Source organism: Pteropus vampyrus, unplaced genomic scaffold, assembly GCF_000151845.1.
Source record: "Pteropus vampyrus isolate Shadow unplaced genomic scaffold, Pvam_2.0 Scaffold10, whole genome shotgun sequence".
Taxonomy (NCBI): Eukaryota; Metazoa; Chordata; class Mammalia; order Chiroptera; family Pteropodidae; genus Pteropus; species Pteropus vampyrus.
The window spans coordinates 1114738-1142360 of record NW_011888791.1 but is presented as its reverse complement, the minus strand read 5'-3'; the positions used below and the strand labels follow the sequence as shown (position 1 = coordinate 1142360).

Sequence of the window (27623 nt, the reverse complement as noted above, 5' to 3'; positions counted from 1 at the left end):
TACCAGTTAAACTTTATTTACAAATAAAGGCAGAGGATAGATTTCGTCTGTGGGCCGTAGTTTGCTGACCTCTGCTGTCTGCATCTGCACACCGATTCCAATTATGCCTATTCCATCGTAGTGCCCTCCATGTGGCACTGTAAGTCCCTAAGTCCATATCACCTAGTGAATTCCTAGATTCCTAGGCAAAGGAGTCTGATTGACGTGTGTGTGTGTGTGTGTGTGTGTGTGTAAAATCTTCAGGTGGAGCAGGGGCTGTGGGTTGTCTTTTCTGAGAAGAGGGCATAAAGGTTGTAGGCATGGGCAGCTCTTAGAGCTAAAATATGTGGGAATGGGCTGGGTATATACTCTAAGGTACCACATAGACTCAAGATCACCTGTTTATGCTGCTTTTACCTCATCTGTTTGTTTTTTTTTTTAATATTAAGGAACCTATTTTATAAAATTAAATATATTTGAGTATGAAATATAGTTAAAAACTAACTGTAGTGCATGTTTGAAAGTTTAAACTTTGCTGAACAATTACAATCTTTAAATGCCTGTTGTTTCACTCTAATACTTACTGTGGAATTTACACCTAAACTGTTTTCCTTCCTTTTGTGTGTAGGAGATCTGTCATAATCTAGGAGTTTGCTACATTTATCTGAAACAGTTCACCAAGGTAATTTATAGAAATGGTGGTGGCAGTTGAGTGGTTGGCTGGGATTTCACTGAGGGTACACTTGTTACAGAGGTGCTAATGCTCATTTTATATTATTCCTACTACTTCTAAAGATATTTGGAAGTGAAAATTACATTTACCCCCATTTTTATTCTCATTTGTCATTATCCATCTGTTTTTTTCCTGCTTTTAACAAGAAAACGAAAAATTCTAGAAATATTTTGAAGAAATGGCAATCTAATTGCTTCTCTCCTCTCTTCTTTTTCTTCACCCTCAGTTTAATTTTTCAGTATAGAAACAAATGTTCAATAAAACTTAGATATCAAAAAAGTGGATTCTCAAGTCTTAAAAGTGTAGTCATGACCACGTGAACTCTTCTATGTTCTGAGAGCAACTGATTTTAGTTTTTTAAGGCCGCTGGAAATGAATTTTAAGTTATAAGTGAATCTGATTTCTGAAAGTTTCAGTTTTTAAGGTTATTTTCCATGTTAGAATTTATATTTCATGGTGATTAAACTGTAGGCTCTAAGGCTCTTAGATAAAACATTTACGCTTGCATTGGTACTTATATACAGAAAAAAATGTATGTATCTTAATTGAAGGATAGCCTAAATTACTGAGCAGTCTGTAAGTTAATGATAGTGGGGCTAGGTAGAGTTTCCTTCATGAAGCTTCCACTTAGTGATTTGATTGTAAGATTTTACTCTCTTTTCTCCTGTGCGGATGGTACTGTGAGAATCTGAGTTGGTTAATACCCATTTGAAACTGTTTAATCTGTGTCAGTTTGCAAATGAATGCAACCTAATCTATTACTCAGAGGTGTGAAAAAAATCTGTACATCAGCAGTTGAGGTATGAGAGTAACTTTCTCTTCCTGTGAGATCTATAATTACACACACACACACACACACACACACACACACACACACAAATATATATTTTGCGTGTCCCTTAGATTCTTCTGGGAGGATCTACAGTGTTATATACTTGGTTAGGAGAGTTTTCTCTTCAGATGATATTCCAAGCAAGTACATTTCTGTTAAAAGGATTATTCTGAGCAAAGAGGTAGAATTGGTCTTTGGTCAGACCTGTATTGAAGAGAATTACATTTAGATTTTACTGTAAAGCTAACAGTAAATACAATACTTGACATTTATATAAATACTTGTTGAATCAGTGAAACAAAGCCCTTTTGACTATCTACTAGTAAGGATATAAGCTCTTACAGAACAAGAAGTGTACCTAACTTCTAGAACAAAAGGCACTCAGTACATGTTGAGTGAATAAATGAGAACAATCCATTCATTCATTTATCAAAATATTGTTGAGAAAAATGAGTTCCATCCTGGAGAAGATAGTGCAGTTGGCCAGTGGTGCAGCTGACCTGGAGTTCAGGACAGTACTGTATTATGATGTCCCTTTTGACTTGTGAAATATGAATCATGGGTATGATTATTAAAAAGGAAACACTCAAAAAGGTTAATCATCTTTTATAAACTCTTCCAAGTAGCTTCGGAGGCAGATACCCCATGTTGCCAGCTGTCCTGTCAGCAAGTACAGTTTTGTTTTTTTGGGTAGCGAGGGCAACTTGCTGCAACGTGATGCTCCTGTATTAGTACAGCAGGAGCTGTTTTTACCTTAGCCTTGCAAAGCCATTGTCTTTTCACTGTAGTGATTTGGTTCTCTTTACTTCATCAATCTTGTTAGGCACAAGACCAGTTGCACAATGCCTTACAACTTAACAAGCATGATCTGACTTACATAATGCTGGGGAAGATTCACTTGCTGGAGGGAGACTTGGACAAGGCCATCGAAATCTACAAGAAGGCAGTGGAGTAAGTGTATCTGTTTCCTTTAGAACAAGGAGAAACTTAAAAAAAAAAAAGAGAGCAGATATATGAACTCTTAAGCCTAAAACAGAATGGGCATGACGGTTCACTATCTCGTATGAGTTAGAGTAAAGGTTAAGCCTGGGTTTAGAGCTCCCAGTGGCTTAAATAAGCTTGAAGACTTGTGTTTCTCACTTATTAGTGTGGCTGGTCTAGCCTTGCTGGGCAGCTCTGCTCTGCCATTCCTAAGGTTACTGTCTTCCCCCGCATGGTTGAAACTTACTTAATTGTAGCATGCCTGTCTAGGCTGTGGTAGGGGGAGGTGGTACAGGAAACCAAGTACTGAATAAGCGACTCATAGTGTTTTAATGGCCCAGAAGTTGCAAACATCGTTCCTGCTTATAACTCCATGGTTCAGCATTAGTGAGGTGGCCACCCAGGCTGCAAAGGAACATGTGAGTACACATATGCCCAGGAGGAAGATCTTACTAGCATGAGACAAATATCTTGTTTTAAAACATCATTAGGGGAGGCCAACTGATATTGGGGAGGCCACTTGTATTGATAATGGAACTGACTGGCTTTTCCAGGTTGGAGTTCCATGTTTCCTTGCTAGGGACACATGCTCTCTTGCCTTCTCTTTATAGGGTCTTTCTTGTTTTAAGTGGGATAGCTGAAGCAAAATGCTTTAGTGTCTTGTCTGTTTGGTCACTTAACAGAATGCCTAGTCATGGAATCTATTATTCCTGGTAGTAATTAGACTATGAACTAAACTTAATTTGTTAATTTGTTAATTGTCTTTGTCTTCTACCATAGTAATAATGTAGTAACTTTTATGGTTATATCAGTCAAAACACAGCTTTCTGAATTTTCTTCAGTCACATTTTGTGTCTAAAAAGACAAAAATCCCTTGGTTTGTTAAGCTCCAAGAGAGACTTTTGTCATCAAGAGGCTGTTTACGTGGACAAGTAGGAAGGAGCCCACATAGCATATAGTAAGTTTCTCTGGGGCTGGTGGAGGTCTTGATCCCTGCCCCTGGCCTTCTAGAAGATTAGCTTACATAAATCTGAAGGGTGATGATATTCTTCCAGTGGCTGGTTAAAGACTTAAGTCACAAAAAATCCTAAGGGATAGAAGAGGACAGCTGAGCTTTTGGAGCCTCGCTGAGAATGTAGAGACCCATAACTTGATGATAGCAGTTATGTTTTGGTGGGGGGGATGGATGTTGCCAGAATCATGGAAGTTACTTACTTGGTTTGGAGGAGGGAAGTGATCAAAATGGTTATTTATTATCCTGGCAGAGAATGAAGAGCAAATACTCAGTTGAACTGAGTAAGCTCTGTTTGGCCAGCTCAGGCCTCCCTGGCTGTGGCTTTGGCCCTTCTGGTTTTGGTCTCCCCCTAGCTAACCTGTGCCTTACCTTACTCCTTAGAAGCAGGAGACATTGTCCCTTGCTTTTGGCATTTTGACTGTTGAAACTGCCTGATGATCCCGTAGTCAGATCATCTCAGCTTAGTATTCCTTTGGTTTTGTAACAAAGACAAATATCAGTGAGGGATGGGGAAGCAGATAATCTTTTACATAAGTCAGTGTTTATTCCCCAAAGTCGATGGCTAATTCTTTCCTAGAGCTATGTGTCTTCCTTCTTTTGTTCAGTTTGGCTGTTTAGTATGGCTTTTTGTTTAATGTAGAGAGCAGAGCATTAGAGCTCTTGGGGTCCTAAATTACACAGAAAATTATGCAGGCTGTCATTGTGAATATAGTGAGAACAGGAAAAAAAAAAAAAAAAGGGAAAAAAGAAAAGAAACTCCACAAGAGGGAACTGGCTAAAACTATGTGTATTCTAGACTAACTTCGTTTATAAAGCATTGCTCTTTAATTCTATCAATGTAATCAAGACAGTCACACGACGTTTTCCATAGGTTCTTTCTTAAGACTTTTGCCCTAAAAAAATGGTCTTGAAAAGGAGTCCGGGTTCTGAGTCCCATTTCTTTCCTCCTGAGCAATCGTCCATGTTGCCAGGGTTATGGTGACCTACTATCGAAGGCAATTCCCAGATCACCTTTAGGAATTTCCATGGAAAGTGGGACATGCAATAGTGTCTCTCAGGGGTTGCACAAGGACACGTTACTGTGCATGTGCCTCAGTGTCTCATACACATCTTGTTTCCCTCTGAGCATCTCTGTGTTGATCTGTGTATTATAGGTTCTCACCAGAAAATACAGAACTTCTTACAACTTTGGGATTACTCTACTTACAGGTAATGAGAACTCTACTCGTTTATGCATTGATGTTAGACATGCTTTTTTGGATTTGTGTTGTGGTTTCCCTGTGTCTTAATTTTACTTTAACACATTTCACTAAAGGTCGTCTGAAGCACATGAACCTTATTACTCTCTGTGTTAAATATTCTTTATCTGTTAAAGAAACTAACTTAATTTTCTGTATTCAAATCAAAAGCAAATCTGAGTCTAGTGCAGTTATAATTCTTAAAGGAAAGCACATATATGAGAAATAACTGGTCACAGGGGCTGGCATTTTGTTGTTGGGGGAGAAACTATGAGACAAATTAGCACTATTAGGACTTTGGGGCTAAGGCCATTTCTGGTTTTCCCTTTTTCCCAGCCAGGTCCTAAGAAAGAGAAGGCAATGCATTGTCTAGAATAAGAAGTCTCCTTTCCCTTTCACATTCCTGAGTGTGAATGACGTCCTTTTAGCTCCGTCTTTTCTCCTTGTCAGCCTGAGGACCAATCCCATACCAACTCCTCAAGTTCCCTCCTCAGCTGATTCTGCCTCCTACTTCGCCTCTTTGGTAGCCTGTCCGTCTCATTTTTCTTTAAAAGGGATCAGGAGCTTAATAATGGGCCTTCCTGGCTTTGGCTTGGAAGGTTGGCCCCAGGGGAGGTGAGGCTAACCAACCCATTTCCTGCCAGGGGACATTAGTGTGGAGCAGCACTAGAGTGGCAGAAATGGTTCCTGGCAAATAGATACTTTAATCTTATGAGGGGGCAAATCAAAATGGGAGGGGGGCACGAATGTGGGGTTTTTAGTTTTCTTTATCTATCTGGTATCTATCTATCTCTTTTTGTCAAGAGAACTCATAAATTCAGTGTGTTTCTGTTCAGGGCGTGATTGTCCAGGCTCCTTAACTGCCATCTCTCTGCTGATACAATTCTCTATTTTGCTTTTTCTCGAAGCTCGGCATTTACCAGAAGGCATTTGAACACCTTGGGAATGCACTGACTTATGACCCTACCAACTACAAGGTACCACAGGCTGTCAAAGCCCAGAGCCTTCACATAGATGGCCCTGCCACTCCTAGAGGTGGTCTGGCCTGTAATGCATTCTGAACGCCTGAAAAGTTACCTTTTTTTCTTAGAAAAATTATAAATTAACATGGCTCTTCTTATTTGATAAGAAATATTGTAAAGCGTTGGTGCTCTGCTTCTTATTTTCCAAAAGAGCACATTTGTTTATAACAAGTCCATAACTTATGCAGAAAGCAAAATTGTAATTGTAGGAAATTAGCAAAGCTTCCACAACTACTGTTGGAAGTAATTCTGGCAAAATGACTTCTAGGTTCTTAATAGGTTTACAGTTACAGCTCTTGTCCAGATATGACTTTAGGGATGAGAAGATCAAGAAGTGGATGAATATCATTGAGAGAGATACAACAAAATAGGCTGTGAAGGACACAGACTCAGTCGTATCTCGGAATCACATTAGCCTGACTCCATCAGCGCCTCATCTTGACACCTTTCCTTAGAGAAATGAAAGGGCTGGACTGATGAAGCCTAAAACTGACTTGCTCTTTGTCCTGTGGCAGAAGGAGCTGTTTCTTAAGTGGCAAAGAAGGGAGTATTCGAGTTGTCTGGAGGGGCTGCAGGGAACAAATTAAAGGCAGTTTTTACTCAGAAATATTGACTCCCTTTGCAAGAAGTAGGAGACAAATGATCTAGGCAAAGTCAGTGACATTTTATCTTTTCTTTTTCTGCGCTGTGCCAAAGAGCCAATGTGGGGTGCAGGACATTTCTTGTGAGCCTGTGTCCCAATAGCTTGGATATATTAGATATGTCTCTGGAAGTTTTTCAGTCCTGACTGTGCTGAGTATCTGTACCCAGGAAGGCTCTTTCACTGCTACATCCTTTTGGGAGTGATCGAATTACCAACTTTGCGTGTCCTGTATTTTCAGGCCATCTTGGCAGCAGGCAGCATGATGCAGACCCATGGAGACTTTGATGTTGCCCTCACCAAATACAGAGTTGTAGCTTGTGCTGTTCCCGAAAGTCCTCCACTCTGGAATAACATTGGAATGTGTTTCTTTGGCAAGAAGAAATATGTAGCTGTGAGTGTCTCCTTGCCTTCTTTGCGTTCATGCATGCAGGAATTGAGTCTGCCCAGCTTGTCCCAACCTCATCAAGTGCCCCCTCTCTCCTGCAGGCTATCAGTTGCCTGAAACGAGCCAACTACTTGGCACCCTTCGATTGGAAGATTCTCTATAATTTGGGCCTTGTCCACCTGACCATGCAGCAGTATGCATCAGCTTTCCACTTTCTCAGTGCAGCCATCAACTTCCAGCCCAAGATGGGGGAGCTCTACATGCTCTTGGCTGGTAAGAGACATTTATGTGGAAAACCACTCTGCAGTCTGTAATGAGGGGAAAATGGATTAGAATCATTTGAGGCCAGTGGCTAAATGTCCCATAGAAGCCATTCCCTTGCAGATCCCATAGGAATCTGAGTTACTGTCCTAGAGCTTGAAAAAACATGAAAGAAAAATAACAAAGCACTAGGTTGCTTCTGTCTTGGGGAATTTTGCTCAGAGACCCACAGGTTAAATCAAGATCATCCCTAGTTCATCTTTTACCAACTGTTTTCCCTTGGCTTGATAATTTACATATACATGTATATTGAGTCCAGCTAAGTTCCAGACGTTGAATATTAAGAGCTTGGGCCTCTACTACTTACTGGGTGTATCTAAAAGAGTTGATGAGAGGATTACATATGGTCATTATTGTGGGGTTTCATATTTGTAAGAGAAAGGTTGAAAAAGCAAATCGAGAGGTGGTTATTTGTGGGTTGCCTGAATACAAAACTAGCCTAGTTCTTTCTGTTGGGAATAGGAATATAAACAAATTACCACACCGTGAGGTATAAGCAGCAGTTCTAACACCGTGAAGTAGAGAGGGCCTTCACACTGTTCTGAAGGATAAGCTGGAATCCAGTAGCACAGAATGGCTGAGGAGCCACTGAAAAAAGGCATGTAGTCATGAAACTGCATGATGTACCTGCTGTTAGTGGGTGATAGTGTGATAGAAGGTAGTGAGAGATGGGTCAGGAAAGGTAGTTTGGGGTCAGATTACAGAGGGTAATGGGTATGCTGCATGGACTTTAGACTTTATCCTCGAGGCTGTGATTTTTCAACTGTATTCTTAGATCTCCTCTTAAGTGTCTGGTAGAAGTGAGTGCATGGTTGGTGGTGGGGATGGAGTGGGCAGGGCTTCCACAGCAGCTCTCTTATTGTTTGTTTTATAGATCAGGCTTCCAGAAAATACTGATTTAAAGGGTGAAAGAGTTTTGATGCTAAACAAAGTTTAAAGATCTGGTTATGGGTGATGGAGGACCAGTGAGTATTCTTAAACATTTTAGTGACATGGTCAGATTTGTTTGTAAGTCAGCGAGAAACCTGGTGGCATTATAGCCAGTAGTTGGAGGCAGATGGGGACACTGCCACAGCCTGAAATGACTTGGATCTGAACAAGGGAAATGTCAGAAATGAAACTGCAAAAGTTGAGATCCACAGAAGTTGGCAGCTGGTTGACTGGAGAGGGGACTGGTGAAGGTGACATCAGATATCTAAGCTGAGTGAGTGAGTAGATGCCAGGAGCTGAGAGGGCAAAGGATTAAGTTTGGGTGCAGAATCAACTATGGTCTGGAAACATTCCTTGTGCTTTTTAAGCTGGGCTCTCCAGCTGCAGTGCTCACTTTATTTGTTGCAGTGGCTCTGACCAATCTGGAAGATACAGAGAATGCCAAGAGAGCCTACGCAGAAGCTGTCCGCCTGGATAAGTAAGCTGCTCCTTGGGGAGTGGTACTGGGGAGGGCTGGACTCTCCAGAGCCACGAGGTGGCGCCATAGCACCGGTTTGCCGGAGTCAGCCCAGATGCTTGCTCTCCACAGCCTTTGTACACAGCCCGCCTGAGTGTGGAAGGATGTAGTACTAAGCATGTAGTGGCTCAGCAGGAACTGACACTAGCACTTTCTGAGAGAATGTTCCCAGCCCCAAGCTTCGTAGTCAGGAGGCCAGAGAAATTCAGAGCAGGCGGTGGGCTTGGGTTGCTGTTAGCCGTGGGCCAGCTGGAATATCAGATGGGACTCAGTTTAATCTAAGATAAACTTGACTCTCTCAAGATTTATTCCACTGGCATCAGCTAGGCAGCAGGGTGGGGAGCACTGCTTCAGCCCGCCCTGGTGGTCTCTGTTGAGGGTTGAGGCGCCAGACTTGGTCCCAATACCTGCTTTGTCGGTCAGGTAGTTAATTCCTTGATCTTCTCCACAGGCCCAAACAGCATGTGTGTTTCCACCTTGCTGCAGAATGGAGAAATCTCTACTTAATCAGTTTGGTTTTGTTTTTGTGTCATGAGAATCTCTAAATGACCATTTTTTGCAAAGCCTAAGCTCCATAGAATCCCTGTCTGTTTGCCACAGGTGTAACCCTTTAGTCAACCTGAATTATGCTGTGCTGCTGTACAACCAGGGCGAGAAGCAGGGTGCCCTGGCCCAGTATCAGGAGATGGAGAAGAAAGTCAACTTACTCAAGGACAGTAGCTCTCTGGAATTTGACTCTGAGGTTTGTCTTTTATTAGCTCCCAGGAGTCATAAGCAATCTGTGAGGAGACTTGAATGAAGCCCAGATAATCTAGATGTGACATAGGCTCGTGCCTGTTTTGGCTTTGATGTTCCTGGCAGCATGAATTATTCAATTAGTAACAGCCTGAGGAAAAACTTTTTCTAGAAGAAAATAATAAGAGGAAATTCAGGCAGGCTTACTGAATTATCTGTTACTGATTATATAACTCATCTGAGTTGGGGCCTATGTCACTTTGTAGCTTCCTCCCACTTCTGTAGAAAAGGTGGAGTTTAGCCCAATAGTGCACCAAACTGACTTGTTGGGTTTGAGACCCTGTATGAATGAACTCCCTTGCCATCCACTAAGGGCAATCTGTGTTCTCTGCTATTTGAGAATGACTTCCTTGGAATAAGTACTTTCTCCCTCAAATGCTAGTACCAGTAGACACTATTTCAGCTAAAAGCCCTCAGGAGAAGGCCTAGGAAGAGGCGGGTAGGCTTGTTTTTGCCAGTCATACTTGATTCTTTTTTTCTTTTCTTCCCATATGGGCACAAGATGGTGGAGATGGCCCAGAAGTTGGGAGCTGCTCTCCAGGTTGGGGAGGCACTGGTCTGGACCAAACCAGGTAAAGATCCCAAATCAAAGCACCGGACCACTTCAACCAGCAAAGCTGCCAGTTTCCAGCAGCCCCTGGGCTCTAATCAAGCTCTAGGACAGGCAATGTCTTCCGCGGCTGCACACAGGAAGCTCCCCTCAGGTAGGAGGCCACATACAGTACCATGATTATAGCTACACACACATGACAGCAGAGAAGCTACAGCTTTGAGTGAAGGCTACACTTTTTAGTCTCAGAGCACATCCAGTGTAATGTTGTCTAGAAGGGGACAAAATCTGCAGGGTACTCCCAAATTGGCGCTTGTTTCTTTGAGACAAGTTGTGTATTAGCTGACAACTACTGGTAGGTTTAATTGGGTGGTTAATACACTGGGACTTTAAATATTCAAGTTTAGAACTATAGTACAGTACCTTCCAATATACAGTCTTGCTTTAATTTTCACTGCCTTATCATAAGTTGGCATGGTGCAGGTAAATAAAGTCTTCTTTCACTGAGTCATTGAAGGCAGACTTGACTTTTGCTTTGTTTCTTCAGTTATAGTCTAACTTCATAGCTACAGAGATACACCACAGTCCCACTGGTCACAGAAAATATGGAATTTCTTGAAATTTAACAGTGAAAATAATGATTTCTTCTGGAATTGTGGAATTGAGAGCTCAAGCTCTTTGTTTTGCTAGTAGGTGCTGGAGGAACATCTCAGCCCACAAAGCCACCGCCTCTTCCTCTGGAGCCAGAGCCTGCTGTGGAAGCAAGTCCAGCTGAAGCACCATCACAAATAAGGGAAAAATAGGAGTAGGGTGACCCCAGAGTAGGGGTTTCTTTGGCAAGGAAGTATCAGATTAGGAACAGTCACATGACATAGGCAGGGTGGAGGCCAGCACATTCCCTGGGCACCACAGAACACAGGGTGTGTTGTGATGATCATGAGGAGCCTGAGGCCTGTGCAGCCCCCTATTGGCCCCATCACCCAGGAAATAGAAGACAGCCCAGACTGGTCTTTTAAGAATTGAGAACAAGCTCATGGCTCTATGTATGTAGCTTCAAGAGCCAGCAGGGTACATGATGCTGTTTGCTTTTGAAAGGAGTTTGTCTCCTGGCTGGCTGACCCCTCCTCTGTGGAAGGACAGTCAGAGGCAGACAGCTCTGTTCACGAGCCTTGTCCTGATGAAGCCTCAGCTCAGCTGAGGCAACCCTCAGGCTGTGGGGCGTATCAGCCCCGAAGGTACACACAAATCTCCGATTCATAATTCAGCTTCAAGAGGCTAAATTTAAAAAAGAAAAACAATGATGAAAAAAAGCTCTATAAATTGAAGCTGAGGCTGTCGCGTATCCTAGCTGCATTTGCCCAAGGGAATCCAGAACAAGTTCTTGAGGAAGGTCAGAGTATAGAGCCAGATCACGTCAGTCTAAGCAGCAGGACTGAAAGGGCAGGGCGGTCAAGCAGCACCAAGGATTAAAAGAAAAAGAAGTTTCTTAACCAAGGAATTTTTACTTAAGACAATCAATGATACACTGAGGAGAAGCTATAATACATTATATGTCCATTTTAGAATATGATTATGTATCATCACCCCTTTGGGGAATGTTGTAATTCAAGTACAAAAATGAGAGATCACAATAAAAACTTTTTTTGAAAGAACCTATGATCACAGTCTTCTTTTACCTATTCCTAAGCCAAGTTTGAAACTGGAGACAGAACCTCAATGCCAGCTTCCTACTTGGTGCCAGGATGGCCTCTGCTGCAGCCCTGATGGCTGGTAGGCTAGCAGTTTGCTTCAGGGCCAGTCCCCATTTTGTACTTAAAGTACCTTTTAATCACCATAATTTGAAGGTAGAGGACTGACCTATTGTCTAACCAGACTATTTGGAGTTCTTTATATTATGAGTGGGTCTGTTTTGAAGCAGCAGCTGAGCAGGAAATTCTTCAGTTCTCGTGTCTCAGAAATAAACAGTAAGGTAACAGAAATGATACCCATGCCCAGCAGCCGATATGTGGCAGAAGTGGGCGACTGAGACAGCTCACTTCTGTGTCAGTGTGGAGTCTAGTGTGCCTGTGACTGAAAAGTCTTAGAAATAATGAGGGTGTAAATAAGACATGGAGAGGAGAAAGTGTGAGAGAGATTTAGGAGGTAGGATCAACAAACTGGAGACTGATTAGAAGTGGCAGATAAGAACAGACTGTAGGATGGATGCCCATTGATAGGGAGAGTTACACAAATCAGAGAAGAACATTAGGGGACTGGAGTTGAGTGTTGTGGACTCTGGTTTTAGACATGTTTATCTTTGAGACATCCAAGTCATGATAGACACCTGTGTAGCTAGATTTCAGGCGCGAAATGTGGCACCTGAAGATAAATGTTGCACTTGAAGATAAAGATTCAGGAGTAATTTGGGTTTGGGTGAGAACTGAAACCACAGATTTGAAAGGAATCATGCAAAGAAAGCAAGGAATAATATGATGAGAAACCAAAAATGGAAAACCAATATTGAAGGGAGAAGAGCCCACAAAGGAGATAAGAGAAGCAGGTGATAGAAAAACCAGGAAGTGGTGTTAGGAAAAGTGAAGGAAGAAAAGTTCAGGAAGGGAGTGACCAGTCTCATTAAACTCTTCCAACAGAGAGGGACTGTCATCCCCTTTTTTATAAGAGAGGAAGAGGTTGGGAGAGGCAACATGAATTTCCCAAGGTGAGTGGCAGGATTAGAACTTGAAACCGGGTCGGGATGCAGAGCTCCTGCCCTTTAACCATTAACCACGAAGCAGTGATGTACTTTTGGTGAAGCAGTGATGTACTTTTGGTGAAGCAGTGGCAGCAAGAGACCCAAGGGCTTGAAGACTGAAGAAATGGAGATTGGACTGCTCTTAAGTCAAAGTAAAGGGAGTGGAGTTCTTAGAGGGCAGAGTTGAATTCATTACGCTAACCTGAGAAAATTTTAGCATTTGGGGAGACAAGGGTAAAGAGGCTTTTTAAGTGACGCACAGTGGAGACTGACGGAATGTAAACAGCAGGACTCATCGGTGTTTCTGTACTCCTTGGGGCAGGAACATAATGGCACCTTGCGTTCCAGTGATAGCAATCAAGAAACACATGCTTTCCACATTAATTTGAGCTTAGATTTTCTTAACAATTACTGGGTCGTACCTGTCCAGTCTTTAGGGCATGTGGTTTTGCAGTTTCTCGTTCACTCTGGTGAGAAAGGAGCTATTCTAAATTCTAGTAGGGTAGTTGTTCATGTCATAATTTTTAACAATTACAAAAAGGAGGCCAAGTACATAATCAGATAAAAAAAAATTAAGGTGGTTTAAACTAGAGGCAGGAAAGTGGAAGTATGGACTAGCAAAGGGAAAAGTGCCCTTCTTACTGAATAATAGTACAAAACTGTGCATTCCAAAGACAGTGAAACTTTGGAGTGTATGGTTACCATGATCATTTTGTTCTTAAGGAAGAATTATTGTCCAATAATGGCAGAATAGCTTATGATGGACCAAGCCTCCCATTAATAAATGTAAATAAGTGGGTAAATATAAAACCCCTTGGTTTAATTTAAAAAAATACATATGACTGTTCCAAGCAAAAAAAAAAAAAAAATTGTGGGGTTTAATATATATAAATGTAACTAAAGGACAAGGGGGTACATGGAACTTTAAGATTTTTTTTTAAATATTTTAATTTTTCAGTTATAGTTGGCATATTAGTTTCAGGTGTATGACATAGTGATTAGACATCTGTATAACTCAAAGTGATCACCCCAATAAATCTAGTGCCCCTTTGACACCATACATAGTTATTACAATATTGGCTATATTCCTTATGTTATACTTTTTATTTCCATGACTGTTTTGTAACTGCTAATTTGTACTTCTTAATCCCTTCTCCCCTTTACATCAATCCTCCAACCCCCTCCTATCTGGTAATCCTCAAAATGTTCTCTGTATCTAAGAGTTTGTTTCTGTTTTTTTGTTTATTTTGTTCTTTAGATTACACACATACGTGCAGTCATATGGCATTTGTTTTCCTGTATCTGACTTACTCCACTCAGCACAATATCTTCTAGGTCCATCATGAAATATCTTTTTCCATCCCATTACTTTCAGTCTGTGTGAGTCTTTTAATTTGAAGTGAGTCTTTGCAGGCAGCATGTGTAAGGGTCTTGTTTTCTTATCCATTCAGCCACCCTTCTTTTTTTTAAATTTATTTATTTTAATTAGTTTCAAGTATACAATACATTGGTTAGACATCCATATAGTTCATAAAACGATCCCTCCAGTTGCTCCCTCCCTCCCCTGACCCTCCACCTAACCAATGTATTAATGCTAACTGCATTCCCTATGCCGTGCTCCCCATCCCCGTGACCATCCATCAGCTACTAATTTGTGCTTCTTTAACCCTTCACCCCATTCTCCCAGCCCCCTAAGCCCCTTCCCCTCTGTCCGTCACCAAATTGTCCACTATATTTGTGAGTCTGTTTTAGATTAGTTTGTTCTTATTCCTTAGATTCTGCATGTAAGTGAAATCATAGAGTGTTTATATCTTTCTCTGTCTTGACTTAAATACCTTCTAGGTCCATCAAAGAAATATCTTTTTCTATCCCCTTCCTTTTAGTCTGTGTGTATCTTTTAATCTGAAGTGAATCTTTTGTATTTTTTCTTCTTAAAGAAGTACCTCCAATATTTCCTGTAATATTGGCTTGGTGGTGATAAATCCCTTTAGCTTATTTTTGTCTGGGAAGCTCTTTATCTGTCCTTCAACTCTAAATGATAGCTTTGCTGGATAAAGTATCTCTGGTTGTAGACCCTGGTTCTTCATCCTGTTGAATATTTTTTGCCAAGTCCTTCTGTCCTGCATAGTTTCTTTTGAGAAATCAGCTGCCAGTCTTATGGGTGTTCCCTTATAAGTAATTATGTGTTTTTCTCTTGCTGCTTTTAATATTCTTTCTTTATATTTAAACTTCAGCATTTTAATTATAATGTGTCTTGATGTGGGCCTCTTTGGATCCCTGATTTTTGGAATTCTTTGAGCTTCCTGGAGTTTTATGTCCATTTCCTTCATTAGGTTAGAGACGTTTTCCATCATTATTTCTTCAAACAGCTGTTCAACATCTTGATTTTCTTCAATTATGCCTATCAGACAAATATTTGGACCCTTAATAGTGTCCTGTATGCTCATTAAATTATTTTTATAGTCTTGGCATCTTATCTCTTGCCATTCTGATTGTGTCCTTGGCTTTCCCATCCTTTAGATAGGGCATTTGATCATTTTCTTTATCCACTTTCTTTATTCCTTCATTTATTCCATTTAATATACTTCTCATCTCAGATAATGTGTTCTTTATTTCATACCGGTTCCCTTTTATAATTAATTTCCATTTCCATTTTTATGTTTTTTATCTCTTTGTTGAAGTTCTCACTGAATTTATCTATACTTCCCAAAAGTTTATTGAGCATCTCTTAAACTAGTATTTTGAACTCTGCATCTGTTAGATTACTTGACTCCATTATATCTGGATCTCTGTTCTTTTCTCTCATATGGTTTCTGCTTCTTTGTCTTCCCATTTTGTTTGCCTTTCCATGTCTGTTTCTATGTACTAAGCAAAGCTCCTAAGTCTCCCTGTCTTATTGGTGTGGATTTGTGAAGTAGATGTCCAGTGGAACAATCCTGAGAGGGGCTCAGCTACAGGCCAAATTAATCTCAAGCCTCTGCCCCTCCAGGGCTACCTGTTAAGATTCAGCAAGCAATCCACAGATGCTGTGCTTGTAGTTGCCTCAAAAGGCCACACCAGAAACTGAGGCCAGCTGCCTCTAGTGTGAATCTAGGCGCAGCTCAGCAAGGAGCACCTGACTCTCTAAGGACACACCTGGGTGTGGCATGGGTGCAGCCACGAGGTGGGGGAGGCGGGATTTCAGGGAATCCTCTGGGTGAATCGACCTCTGTTATCCAGTTTGATGACATCTCTGTGTCTGCGCACTGGGAGGGGGACAGGGTTCAACAGAGAACAATAGATACCACCGGCACTTCTGTACAGAGCAAGTCTTGCCTCGGCCCTCACTCCGACAATGACTCCCTGTAAGTCCCTGGTTCCACCTGCTTGCAGCTGAATTGGCACTGGTGCTCAGAGCAAGCAGGTCTGTCACCATGAAAATCTGCTCACGGATGCGGCCCCTTTAAGAGGCTTTTGCTGCTTCCACTTCCACAGCCTCTGTCTCATTCAGCTGCTCAGGACCGGGCGGCCTCGGATCCTCGCCTTGTCCTATGTTCTGCCGTTGCAGGGTGATTTCTTGGATTTCTCCCTAGTTGTATGGCTTGTTCATCTGGATTCCAGGCAAATTTTCTTTGCTGCTGCTCCCTGTTTCTGTACAACTTTGATTTGGTCGCCAGAGGGATGAACAGAGCCTCTTATCATCTGCCATTTTTTTCCCTCCCACCCTGTCTTTTGATTGGAGCATTTCTTTTTCATTTGAAGTTCTTGTTGATAGATATGTAGTTATTGCCATTCTTTATTTGGATTTTTGACACATTTTTTTCTTCTTAAGTTCCTCCAACATTTCCTATAATACTGGCTTGGTGGTGATGAACTCCTTTAGCTTTTTCTTGTCTGGGAAAGCCTTTATCTGTCCTTTGATTCTAAATGATAGCTTTGTTGGGTAAAATAATCTTGGTTGTAGGTCCTGGGTTTTTATCACTTTGAATATTTTGTGCCAAGCCCTTCTGGCCTATAAAGTTTTTGTTGAGAAATTGGCTGACAGTCTTATAGGTGCTCCCTTGTATGTAACTAATTGTTTTTCTCTTGCCGCTTTTAAGATTCTCTCTTTGTCTTTAACTTTTGGCATTTTAATTATGATGTGCCTTGGTGTGGGCCTCTGGGTTCATCTTGTTTGGGATTCTGAACTTCCTGGAGATGTGTGTCTATTTCCTTCACCAGATGAGGAAAGTTTTCCATCATTATGTCTTCAAATAGGTTTTCAGTTCCTTATATCTCTCTCCTGGTTCCCTTAGGATGGGAATGTTGTTACCCTTGACATTGTCCCAGTGGCTCAGTAAACTATCTTCATTTTTTTGGATTCTTTTTTCTTGTTGCTGTTCTGAGTGGGTGTCCACTGCTACCCCATCCTCTATGTTGCTGATTTAATCCTCTGTTTTCATCAACTCTGTTGATTCCCACTAATGTACTCTTCAACTCAAATATTGTGACCTTTATTTCTGATTGGCTCCCTGTTATGTTTTCCATCTCTATTTTTATGTTTTTTATCGTTAAAGTTCTCACTGAGTTCATCTACTCTTCCCCTAAGTTCCTTGAGCATCCTTATAACCAGTGTTTTGAACTCTGAATCTGGTATATTGCTTGTCTCTATTTTGGTGAATTTTTTTTTCTAAAACTTTGTTCTGTTTTTTCATGTGAGACAAGCTTCTTTGTCTCTGCATTTTGGCTGCTTCCCTATGTCTATGTATTAGGGCTCCTAAGTCTCCCGGTCTTAATAGAGTGACTTTATATAGTAGGTGTGCTGTGGGGGCCTTGGCACAGACCTGGGAGGGGTCCAGCTGCAGGGCAAATTTAGTTGCAGTCTGTGCACCTCCGGGGCCACCTGATAAGAATCATCAAGCAATCTACATATGGCTGCCGACACAACAGCTGCACTGATAGGTGTCTTGAAGGACCAAGTCAGAAACCAAGGCTAGCTACCACTGGTATGGGGCTAGGGGCTGCTCAGCAAGAGGTACATGGCACGTTGAGACCAGATGCTTGTTCTATGGGTTTTGTGAGCCTTTGAGAGATTTTTATGAAAGTTCACAGCAGGAGTCAAGACAGCTTGTTTTTATGGACTAAATCACTGGAAGCAGCTTGAGTGGGCCCATGAGTGGGGAGAGGCGGAGTCTCAGAGAATCTCCTGGACAGAGCAACCTGTGTTATGCAGGTTGATGGCACCTGGGTCTACAGGCTGGGAAGGGAGAGGGCTCAGCAAAGAAACAATGGCTTTTGCCTGTACCTCTGTCTGGGAGCAAGCTGCCCCTCCAGCCCTTGCTCTGAAGCCTGACAGCTCAATGCTTCCCTGTATGTACCTGGCATCCTTTGAGCCGTCGCCTCAGCACTGGATCTCAGAGTGAGTGAGTCCATCAGCAAGTAAGACCAGGTGTGGGCCAAGAGGAAGGTCTCTGCTTTCTGTAGCCCTCTTTCTCAGCCACAACTTCCATTGGTTTTCACAGGCAGAGGTTGTGGGGACTCATTCTCCCACCATGGACCCTGGTCTGGGTTGCCCAGTGTGCGGCTGGGACCCCACTTTTCTCAGGTGGAGGAGGTATCTCTGCAGCCAAGATAGTCCTCCCAATTCTTGATTGCCATACGCTGTTGTGGGACCAGGCCGTTTTGCATCACCACCCGTCCTACCATTTTGAGATGACCTCTTATTTGAGGTCACATAGTTGTAGGGCTTCTATTCAGCCAGACCTCAGACAGTTTGGAGTACTGGTTGCTCTGTAGTTTTGTTTACTTTTGGTGTGGTCACTAGAGGAGGCATGCATACCATCTACCTTCTATGCCATCTTGTAAGAAGCCTGGTTGAAAGGTTTTTATATTTTATGTGATGTGGTAAAAAACTAATCCTAGTTTGTGATGAATTAAGAATGCATATTATAATCCCTAGAGCAACCATTAAAAAGATGTAAAGAAGTATTGCTAAAAAGCCAAACAGAGGCATTAAAATGAAATTCTAAAAAATATTCAATTAGCACCCTCCTCCCCTAAAAAAAGGCAGGAAAGAAAGAACAATAAAAAAGAAGAAAAAGATGGAACAAAGATAAAATAAACAGCAAATGTTAAATGTAAATCCAATTATATCAATAATTACATCAAAATGTAATTAGACTAAAAAATGTAATTGGACCAAACATTCCAATTAAAAAGCGGAGAAAGAATAAAAAAATTAAAGCCTAGTTATCTGCCACTGAAAGTAAAAGGATGGGAAAAGATATACCATGCAAACTGTAGGCATAAGAAGTCTAGAGTGCTACAATAGTGTTTCGGGTGCTGCATTAATATCAGATAAAGTGGAATTCAAGGAGTAATGTCAGAAGTAATAATTTGCCTCACAAGGAATTCAAAGAAATAGTCATAAGAATGCTCACCAAACTTGAGAGTGCAATAGAGGAATTTAGAATTTCAACAAAGAGAAGTTATAATGAAGAACGAAGCAGAGCTGCAGAATACAATAACTGAAATGAAACACACGCACACACGCATACATTAGAAGGAATCAACAGTAAATTAGAAAATACAGAGGAATGGATTGGTGATCTGGAAGATAGACTAGTGGAAATCAACCAATCAGAACAGCAAAAAAGAAAAAGGCGGGGGAAGTAGGTACCTCTAGGACAACATCAAGCGCACAACCATTTGTATTATAGGGATACCAGAAGGTGAAGAGAGAACGGAACAGAAACTTTGAATAAGTAATGATTGAAAACTTTCCTAACCTGGGAAAGGAAACAGACATCCAGGTCCAAGAGGCACAGAGTGCCAAACAAGATGAACTCAAGAGACCCACACCAAGACATACTATAATTAAAATGGCACAAGTTTTCCTTGTGCCATTTTAGAAAGCGGAGAAAGAGGAAAACGACTCGTTACATGCAAAGGAAACCCCATAAAGCTATCAGCTGATTTCTCAGCAGCAACTTTACAGGCTAGAAGAGAGTAGCAGGACATCTTTAAAATGCTAAAAGAACCTACAGTCCAGAATAATTTACCTGGCAAGGTTACCATTCAGATTGAAGGAGAGAGAAAGAATTTCCCCGACAAACAAAAGCTAAAAGAGTTCATCACCATTAAACCAGCTTTATGATAAATGTTCAAGGGTCTTCTTTAGCAGAAAAGGAAAGGCCACAGCCAGAAGTAAGAAAATATGAGAAAGAAAAAAAGTCTCACAGGTAAAGCCAATCTTTAAGAAATACAGCAAATCAGACATTTAAAAAGCAACTATCAAGGTCAAAAGTTAAAAGTACCAAACTGAACCCAAACTATAATAAGTAGTTAGGAGACACGCAAAACAAAAAGATCTAAAATATGATATCAAAAACAAAGTATGGAGGGGGAATAAAAATGTAGTTCTTTCAGAACATATTTGAACTTAAATGCCTATCATCTTAAAATAGACTGCTATAGATATAGAATGATATACGTAAACCTCATAGTAACCACAAACCCAAAACCTACAAATGTTACATGAAAAATAAAGAGAGAGGAACCCAAACAAAAAACTAAAGGAAATCAGGAAACCGCAAGAGGAAAGCTCAAGAGAAGAAGAATGAAACAACAGAAGTACAAAAACAACCAAATGAACAAAATGGAAATAAGTACATACATATTAAATTTAAATCGATTAAGTGTTTTAATAAAAAGACATAGGGTTGCAGAATAGATTAAAAATACAGACTGAAAATGAAAAGATAGAAAAAGATATTCCATGCAAAAACAAATGAAAAGAAAGCTGTATTTTGTCATATCAGACAAAATACATTTTAAAACAAAGAATGTGAAAAAAGACAAAGAAGGATATTACATAATTATAAAGGGGTCAATCCAAGAAGAGGCTATAACAATCATAAATATCTATGTACCCAACATAGGAACACTTAAATATATAAAGCAAATATTAATGGACATAAAGGGAGAAACTTGTAGTAGTACAATAATAGTAGAGGATTTTAATACCCCACTCACATCAATGGATAGATCATCCACACAAAAAATTAGAAAATTAATAAGGAAATAACACATAATGATACTTAAATGCCACATCATATCAAATCGACTTAATAGACATTTATAGAACATTTATCCAAAACAACAGAATACACATTTTTTTCAAGTGGAACATTCTCTGAGACAGATCACATATTAGGCCACAAAATGTGCCTCAATAAATTCATAAAAACTAATATCATATCAAGCATCTTTTCCAACCACAATGGCACGAAACTAGAAATCAAGTATAGGATGAAAAATGGAAAAAACAAATTGTGGAGATTAAGTAACAGGCTACTGAACAACAAATGGATCAAAGAGGAAAACAAACAGGAAATTAAAACTACTCTGAAATAAATGAAAATGAAAACACAACTTTCCAAAATTTATAAGTATAGCAAAAGCAGTTCTAAGAGGGAAGTTCATAGGCTATACAGGCCTACATCAAGAAACAAGAAAAATTCCAAATAAACAATCAAACTTTATGCCTAAAGGAACTAGAAAAAGAACAAAACCCCAAAGTAAACAGAAGGAAGGAAATAATTAAGATCAGAGGAGAAATAAACAAAATAGAGATTTAAAAAAAACAAACAAACTGGAAAAGATAGATGAAACTAAGAGCTGGTCCCTAGAAAAGATAAACAAAATTGACGAACCTTTAGCCAAACTCATGAAGAAAAAAAGAGAGGCCAAATAAATAAAGTCATAAATGAAAGAGAAGTTACTACTTCTCTTCTGATATCACAGAAATACAAAGAATCATTAAAGAATACTACAAATAATTATATGCTAACAAATTCAATAATCTAAAAGAAAGTGATAAATTTCTAGAAGTTCATCACCTTCTAAGACTGAACCAGAAAGAAACAGGAAATCTAAACAGACTGATTACTAGCAATGAAATTGAAGCAGTAATAAAAAAAATGCCAACAAATAAAAGTCCAGGATTAGAAGTCTTCACAGGTGAATTCTAAGAAACATTTAAAGAAGAATTAATACCTCTCTTTTTAAAGCTATTTCAAAAAAACAAAGGGGAAAGAATGCTTTCAAACTTATTTTATGAAGCCAGCATTATTACACTAATACCAAAACCAGACAAAGACATTACAAAAAAGGAAAATTATAGGCCAATATCCTTGATGAACATAGTTGCAAAAATTCTCAACAAAATACTAGCAAACTGGATTCAAGATTAAAAGGATTATGAAGTAGGATTTATCCCAGGAATGCAAGGATGGTTCAACATCCACAAATCAATCAACATGATACATCACATTAACAAAATGAAGGATAAAAATCATATGAACATGTCAATAGATGCAGAAAAAGCATTTGACAAAATTCAACATCCATTTATGATAAAAACTGTTAACAAAGTGAGTAAAGAAGGAACATACTTCAACATAATAAAAGTCATATATGACAAACCCACAACTAATATCATACTCATTGGTGAAAAGTTGAAAGCTTTTCCTCTAAGATCGGGAATAATACAAGGATGCCCACTATTACCACTTCTGTTCAACATAATACTGGAAGTCCTAGCCATAGCAATCAGACAAGTAAAAGGCATCCAAATCAGAAAGAAGTAAAACTCTTCACTGTTTGCAGAGGACATTACAGTACATGTAAAAAACCGTAGACTTCACCAAAACAACAACAACAACAAAAAAAAACCATTTAGAACTAATAAATGAATTCAGGATACAAAATCAACATACAGAAATCTGTTGTGTTTCTATACACCAATAACAAATGATCAGGAGAAATTAAGAAAATAATTCAATTTGTAATTGCATTAAAAAAATACTTAGGAATAAATTTAACCAAGGAGGTGAAAGACCTGTACTCTGAAAACTATGACACTGAAGAAAGAAACTGAAGAGTATACGAATGGAAGGATAAAACTTGCTCATGGATTAGAAGACTTAATATTGTTAAAATGTCTAAAATGTCTTTGCTACCTAAATATAGAGATTTAATGCAATCCCTATTAAAATACCAATGGCATTCTTCTCACAACTGGAACAACTGAGCTTAAAATTTATATGGAACCACAAAGGACTTTGAGAAAGAACGAAGAGGGAGGTATCACACTCCTTGATTTCAAACTACAGTACAAAGCTACAATAATTAAAACAGACAAACAGATCAGTGGAATAGAATAGAGATCCCAGAAAAAGATCCTCATTTATACGGACAACTGATCTACAATAAAGAAGGCAAGGATATACGATGGGGTAAAGACATTCTCTTCAATAAGTTGTGTTAGAAAAACTGGACCACTTTCTTACACCATATATAAAAATAAACTCAAATGGATTAAAGACTTAAAGGTAAGACATACAACCATAAAACTAGAAGAAAACAGAAGCAGTAAACTCTTTGACATTGGTCTTAGCAATATCTTTTTGGATATGTCTCCTCAGACAAAGGCATCAAAAGAAAAAATAAACAAATGGGACTACGTCAAACTAAGTTTTTGCACAGCAAAGAAAACCATCAACAAAACTAAAAGATAACCTAGTAAATGGGAGACAATATCTGCAAATATCTGATGAGGTTAATATAAAAAATATATAAGGAACTCATAAAACATTAATACCGAAAAAACCCCCACCCAAATAATACAATTAAAAATGGGCAGATCTGAATAGGCATTTCTCCAAAGAAGACATACAGATGGCCAATAGACATGAAAAGATGCTCAACATTAATAATCATCAGAGATATGCAAATTAAAACCACAATGAGATACTACTTCACACCCATCAGAATGGCTATTATCAAAAAATCAACAAATAACAGTGCCATCGAGGATGTGGAGAAATGGGAAGCCTTGTACACTACTGGTAGGACCGTAAGTGTAGTGCAGCCAGTATGGTAACCAGTATGGAGATTCCTCAAAAGATTAAATGTAGTGCTGCCATATAACCCAACAATCCCACTTCTGAGTATCCATAGTAAACAAAAACACTAACTCAAAATAATGTATGTGTCCCTATGCTCATTGAAGCACTACTTACAATAGCCAAGATATGGAAGCAACCTAGGTGTCCATTGATAGATGAATGGATGAAGATGTGGTATGTATACACAATGGAATATTACTCAGCAATAAAAAAAAATGAAACCTTAGCATTTGTGATGACATCGATGGACCTAGAGGGTATTATGCTAAGTGAGGTAAGTCGGAGAAAGAGAAATACCATATGATTTCACTTATATGTGGAATCTAAAACAAAACAAAACAAATGAATAAACAAAACAGAAACAAACTCATAGATATAGAGAACAAGCTCACGGTTGCCAAAGGGAAGCGGGGTAGGGGTATTGGTGAAATTAAAAAACAAACAAACAAACAGAAGAGGGAGACATAGTAATCATGGAGATATTAGAGACAGCATCACACATGATAAAAAGGAAAATTGAGTTTCTTATCAGAGACCTTGCAAGCATTTATATAATTCAAGTTGAAACTCTTATTGTTTTCTTATTTTGATCTTATTCTTTGATTTTAAAATCAATGAGATGTTGACTTGCCTGAAACATGAACAAAGGGAAAATGAAGACTGATGGGCAGCTAATGAAATAGAGTCCTATGAATTGTTTTCTGGTAGGCTCTAACTAATGACAGGAACAAATACCCGCAGGGAGATAGGTCATGTTCACGGATTGGAAGACTAAATATTCCTAAGGTAAACATTCTTCCCAAAATGGTCTGTAGATTCTTATCATAATCCCAGCAGGTTTTGGGGTAGAAACTGACAAGCTGGTTCTAAGATGTTGTGGAAATACAAAGGACCTAGAACATGTAAGGCAATCTCGAACAAAACTGGATGACTTATCCCCACCTCACTTCAAGACTTAACCATAACAGTACTTATGTGGTACTGGCATAGGGATAGATGGATCAATAAAACAGCTCAGAGTCCATAAATAGACCTACACTTACACAGTCATTTGATTTTTGATAAAGGCATCAATGGGAAAAGAAGTCTTTTTAACCAATGGTGCTGAAACAACTAGATGGCTGTGTAGAAAAAAGTAAATCTCACCCCACCCTATCACCATACACACAAAGTAGCTCAAAGTGGATTCTAGACCTAGATGTACAACCTAAAAGTATTAAGTTCCTAGAAGAAGATATGAGACTATATTCATAACATAGGAGTAGTTCAATGTTTCTTAGGACATAGAAGACCAATAAGCCATGAAGAAGAAAATGAGTATTGATCTACAGACTGGGAATATATTCTGGGAGCATACAGTCACGACATATGTCTGACAAAGGGTTTTTTTCCAGAACACATGAAGAAGAACTACAACTCAAGAATAAAAACACTAACATCCTAAACAATAACAAATATAAAACAAATGATCCAATTGAAAAAAAAAATAGTGGGCAAACGATTTGAACTGTTCACAAAAGTAGATGAATGGCCCATAAGCATGTAAAAAAGTACTCATTATTAATTTTGGGGGAAATGCAAAATAAAACCACAGTGAAACACCACTATGAACCCATCACAAGGCTGAAAATGAACACTGACAACTCCAAACGTTGGCAAGAATGAGAAGCAACCTAACTCATAAATCACTGATTGGTGTAAACTGGTCCAACTGCTTTGGGGAAAGGTCTGTCACTACCCTTTCCTAGCAATTCCATGCCTATGGATTTTTATCCAAGAGAAATGAAAATGTCTAACAGACTTGTCGATAGCAGCATTATTCATAAAGGCCCCCAAGTGGAAACCACTGTAGTCACAATGGAATACTATTCAGCTATAAAAAGTAACAAACTACAGGGAACATGGGTTAATTTCACAAAAATTATGCTGAATAAATGGAACTTTATACAAAAGACTAAATACTTTGAGATTCCATTTCTATAAAGTTCCAGAACAGGCAAACGAATTTATGGTGGAAAGAAGCATAATAGGGGAGTGCTTTAGGGTTGAGGGTGGGGCTAGGGATGACTTAAAAGTGGCATGAGGTGATAGAAACATTCTATATCTGTAAAGGCATGTGAGTTAGATGAGTATATGCATTTGTCAAAGCTCACCAAATGGTACTTAAAATTTGTGCTATTTCACTGCATAAAAATTTTTATCTAAAAAAAGACCAAAAAGTAATGTGAAATTATCAGTGTGGTAGCTTTTCAATGATTTAAAATAGTTCCACAGAGTCCTGGGAAATTGCCCGTTCAGATTAGTAACTGACAATTATTAAACTTTTAAATATGTGCCAAGTACTGTGCTAAATATTTTGCATAGTATTTCCTTTAGTTAAGAATTGCATGAGGGTAGGGACCACCATTAACCCATTTTACAGATGAGGAAAGTGAGGCTTAGTAAGGCGAACTGGTCCAATGTCATACAATATTTGCCATCTCAAAACCCTGCATAGAATTTGGATTTCTACTGATGAATAATTATCCCCCCGCCCCACACACAAATCTTGAGAGAGAATAAAATGCAAACTGAATCTGCATAAGACATTATTCATTTTTGGCTGAATTCTTCTCTCCTGACAGTGGTTTTGTGTGTGTGTGTGGCTGCTTTTCCTTAGGTGTTAAATCAATTTCAAATGAATGCAAGAGTGAGTGTTAGAACATTTTTAGGAAGGCTCATTCTTCATCAGGCATTCTTTCTAGTCCAGGGAACTTTAAAACTTTTCTTCATATCAAATCACATGGAGAAACCTTTGTAAAGTTCAAAGCAAATGGTTGAGGGGCCTGAAGCCCTGCCTGTTGTGTGCCTGTCCTTCCCACTCACTTCCGCATAATTTGCCCTAGGTGATGAAGTCCAGTCAATCTTACTTCCAAAGCTTAGCTGACTTCTCAGAAAGGTGGGACATTCACATAGGGATGCATGTACGTTCATATCTACATGTGCTCATTCAGGTATATACATAAAGATCTACAAAACGATTCTGATAATATTTACCCCTGTCATGTGTGGTACATTCTGGTACTTTTTGTGATAACCACTAAACTGATTCAGCAGCTATTAAAAGTTGAAAACCCATCTTTTAAAAAACTACTGTACAGTATGTGCTGACTACACTTCCTGGATTAGTCTTTATTGATATCACCAGTGAAAACTGGAGAATGTACTGAGAATATATTAAAGGCAGGGGCTGAGCAGACACAACTTTGAGACTAAGAAAAATGTCACGTGGAGAATACGTCAGAACTCTTAAAGTATTCTCAGGTTAGAACCTGTTATTCCAATTCTTCTTGGAAAAATAGAAATCTCTTCTCACTTCAGGCTTTCCAAAAAAATAGGCTAGAAAGTTGGTGTTTTATTATTTGTAATTGAGCTTGGAGACAGAGACTAATGAGGTAGCAGCCAGACTTCCTTAAGAAGCTACTTGCTTTGAATTTCAAGCTGCATAATTTTCTAGGCTTAAGTTTTCTTTGAAGGAGTAATCAAGCCCAAAAGCAGGGCGGGGGAGGTCATAGATGAAGGATTTGAGGTGGCTTTGAGTCCAGAAGCTGCTGCTGTGAGCCAGTGTGAAACAATTCCCCCTGACCCGGGGAGCCTGCCACCAGTTGCCATGTCGATACTGCTCTTTGAACAAACTGAGAAGGCTCACCGCTCTCCAACCGCCATTTCCTACTGGACTGGCTACTTGATGCTAGTTTCCTCTGTCACTTTAAAGCACAGAGGGCAGACCTATGGCTCAGGCTCAGGGTGAGGGACAACCCGGGCAGCGATGGGGAAGACGAGGCAATCAAACACCTCGAGAGCAGAGTAACAGAGAACTCACCAGAAAAGGCTGAACAATTTCCATTGTGTCTGGCTTCGAAGTGGTGGTGGGAACAAAAATCAATTACATACAGACTTAAGGCTCCTGAAATGTAATTGTTTTAATATATTTAAAAGCACACAGAAGTCTCCCTAATTTATAAAAAATAAATACATGACAAA

The 27623-nt window shown here is 39.5% G+C and overlaps 1 protein-coding gene across 5 annotated transcripts in view; it reads left to right on the top strand.

The window, feature by feature from the left end:
- The window catches only part of BBS4 (Bardet-Biedl syndrome 4), a 58445-nt gene extending 46852 nt beyond the window's left edge, over positions 1-11593 (top strand). For 2 of the 5 annotated variants that reach the window (XM_011375553.2, XM_023521812.1), the window contains exons 7-16: positions 608-661; positions 2368-2495; positions 4695-4749; positions 5687-5755; positions 6682-6834; positions 6930-7101; positions 8488-8557; positions 9197-9338; positions 9894-10095; positions 10635-11593. In XM_011375553.2, the coding sequence (XP_011373855.1) occupies positions 608-661; positions 2368-2495; positions 4695-4749; positions 5687-5755; positions 6682-6834; positions 6930-7101; positions 8488-8557; positions 9197-9338; positions 9894-10095; positions 10635-10744 (1155 nt within the window). In that variant the 3' untranslated portion in view covers positions 10745-11593. Of the gene's footprint in view, positions 1-607; positions 662-2367; positions 2496-4694; positions 4750-5686; positions 5756-6681; positions 6835-6929; positions 7102-8487; positions 8558-9196; positions 9339-9893; positions 10096-10631 lie in introns of all 5 variants that reach the window. The other 3 variants (XM_011375543.2, XM_023521811.1, XM_023521816.1) reach the window with 2 other exon arrangements.
- Positions 11594-27623: the final 16030 nt, after the last annotated feature.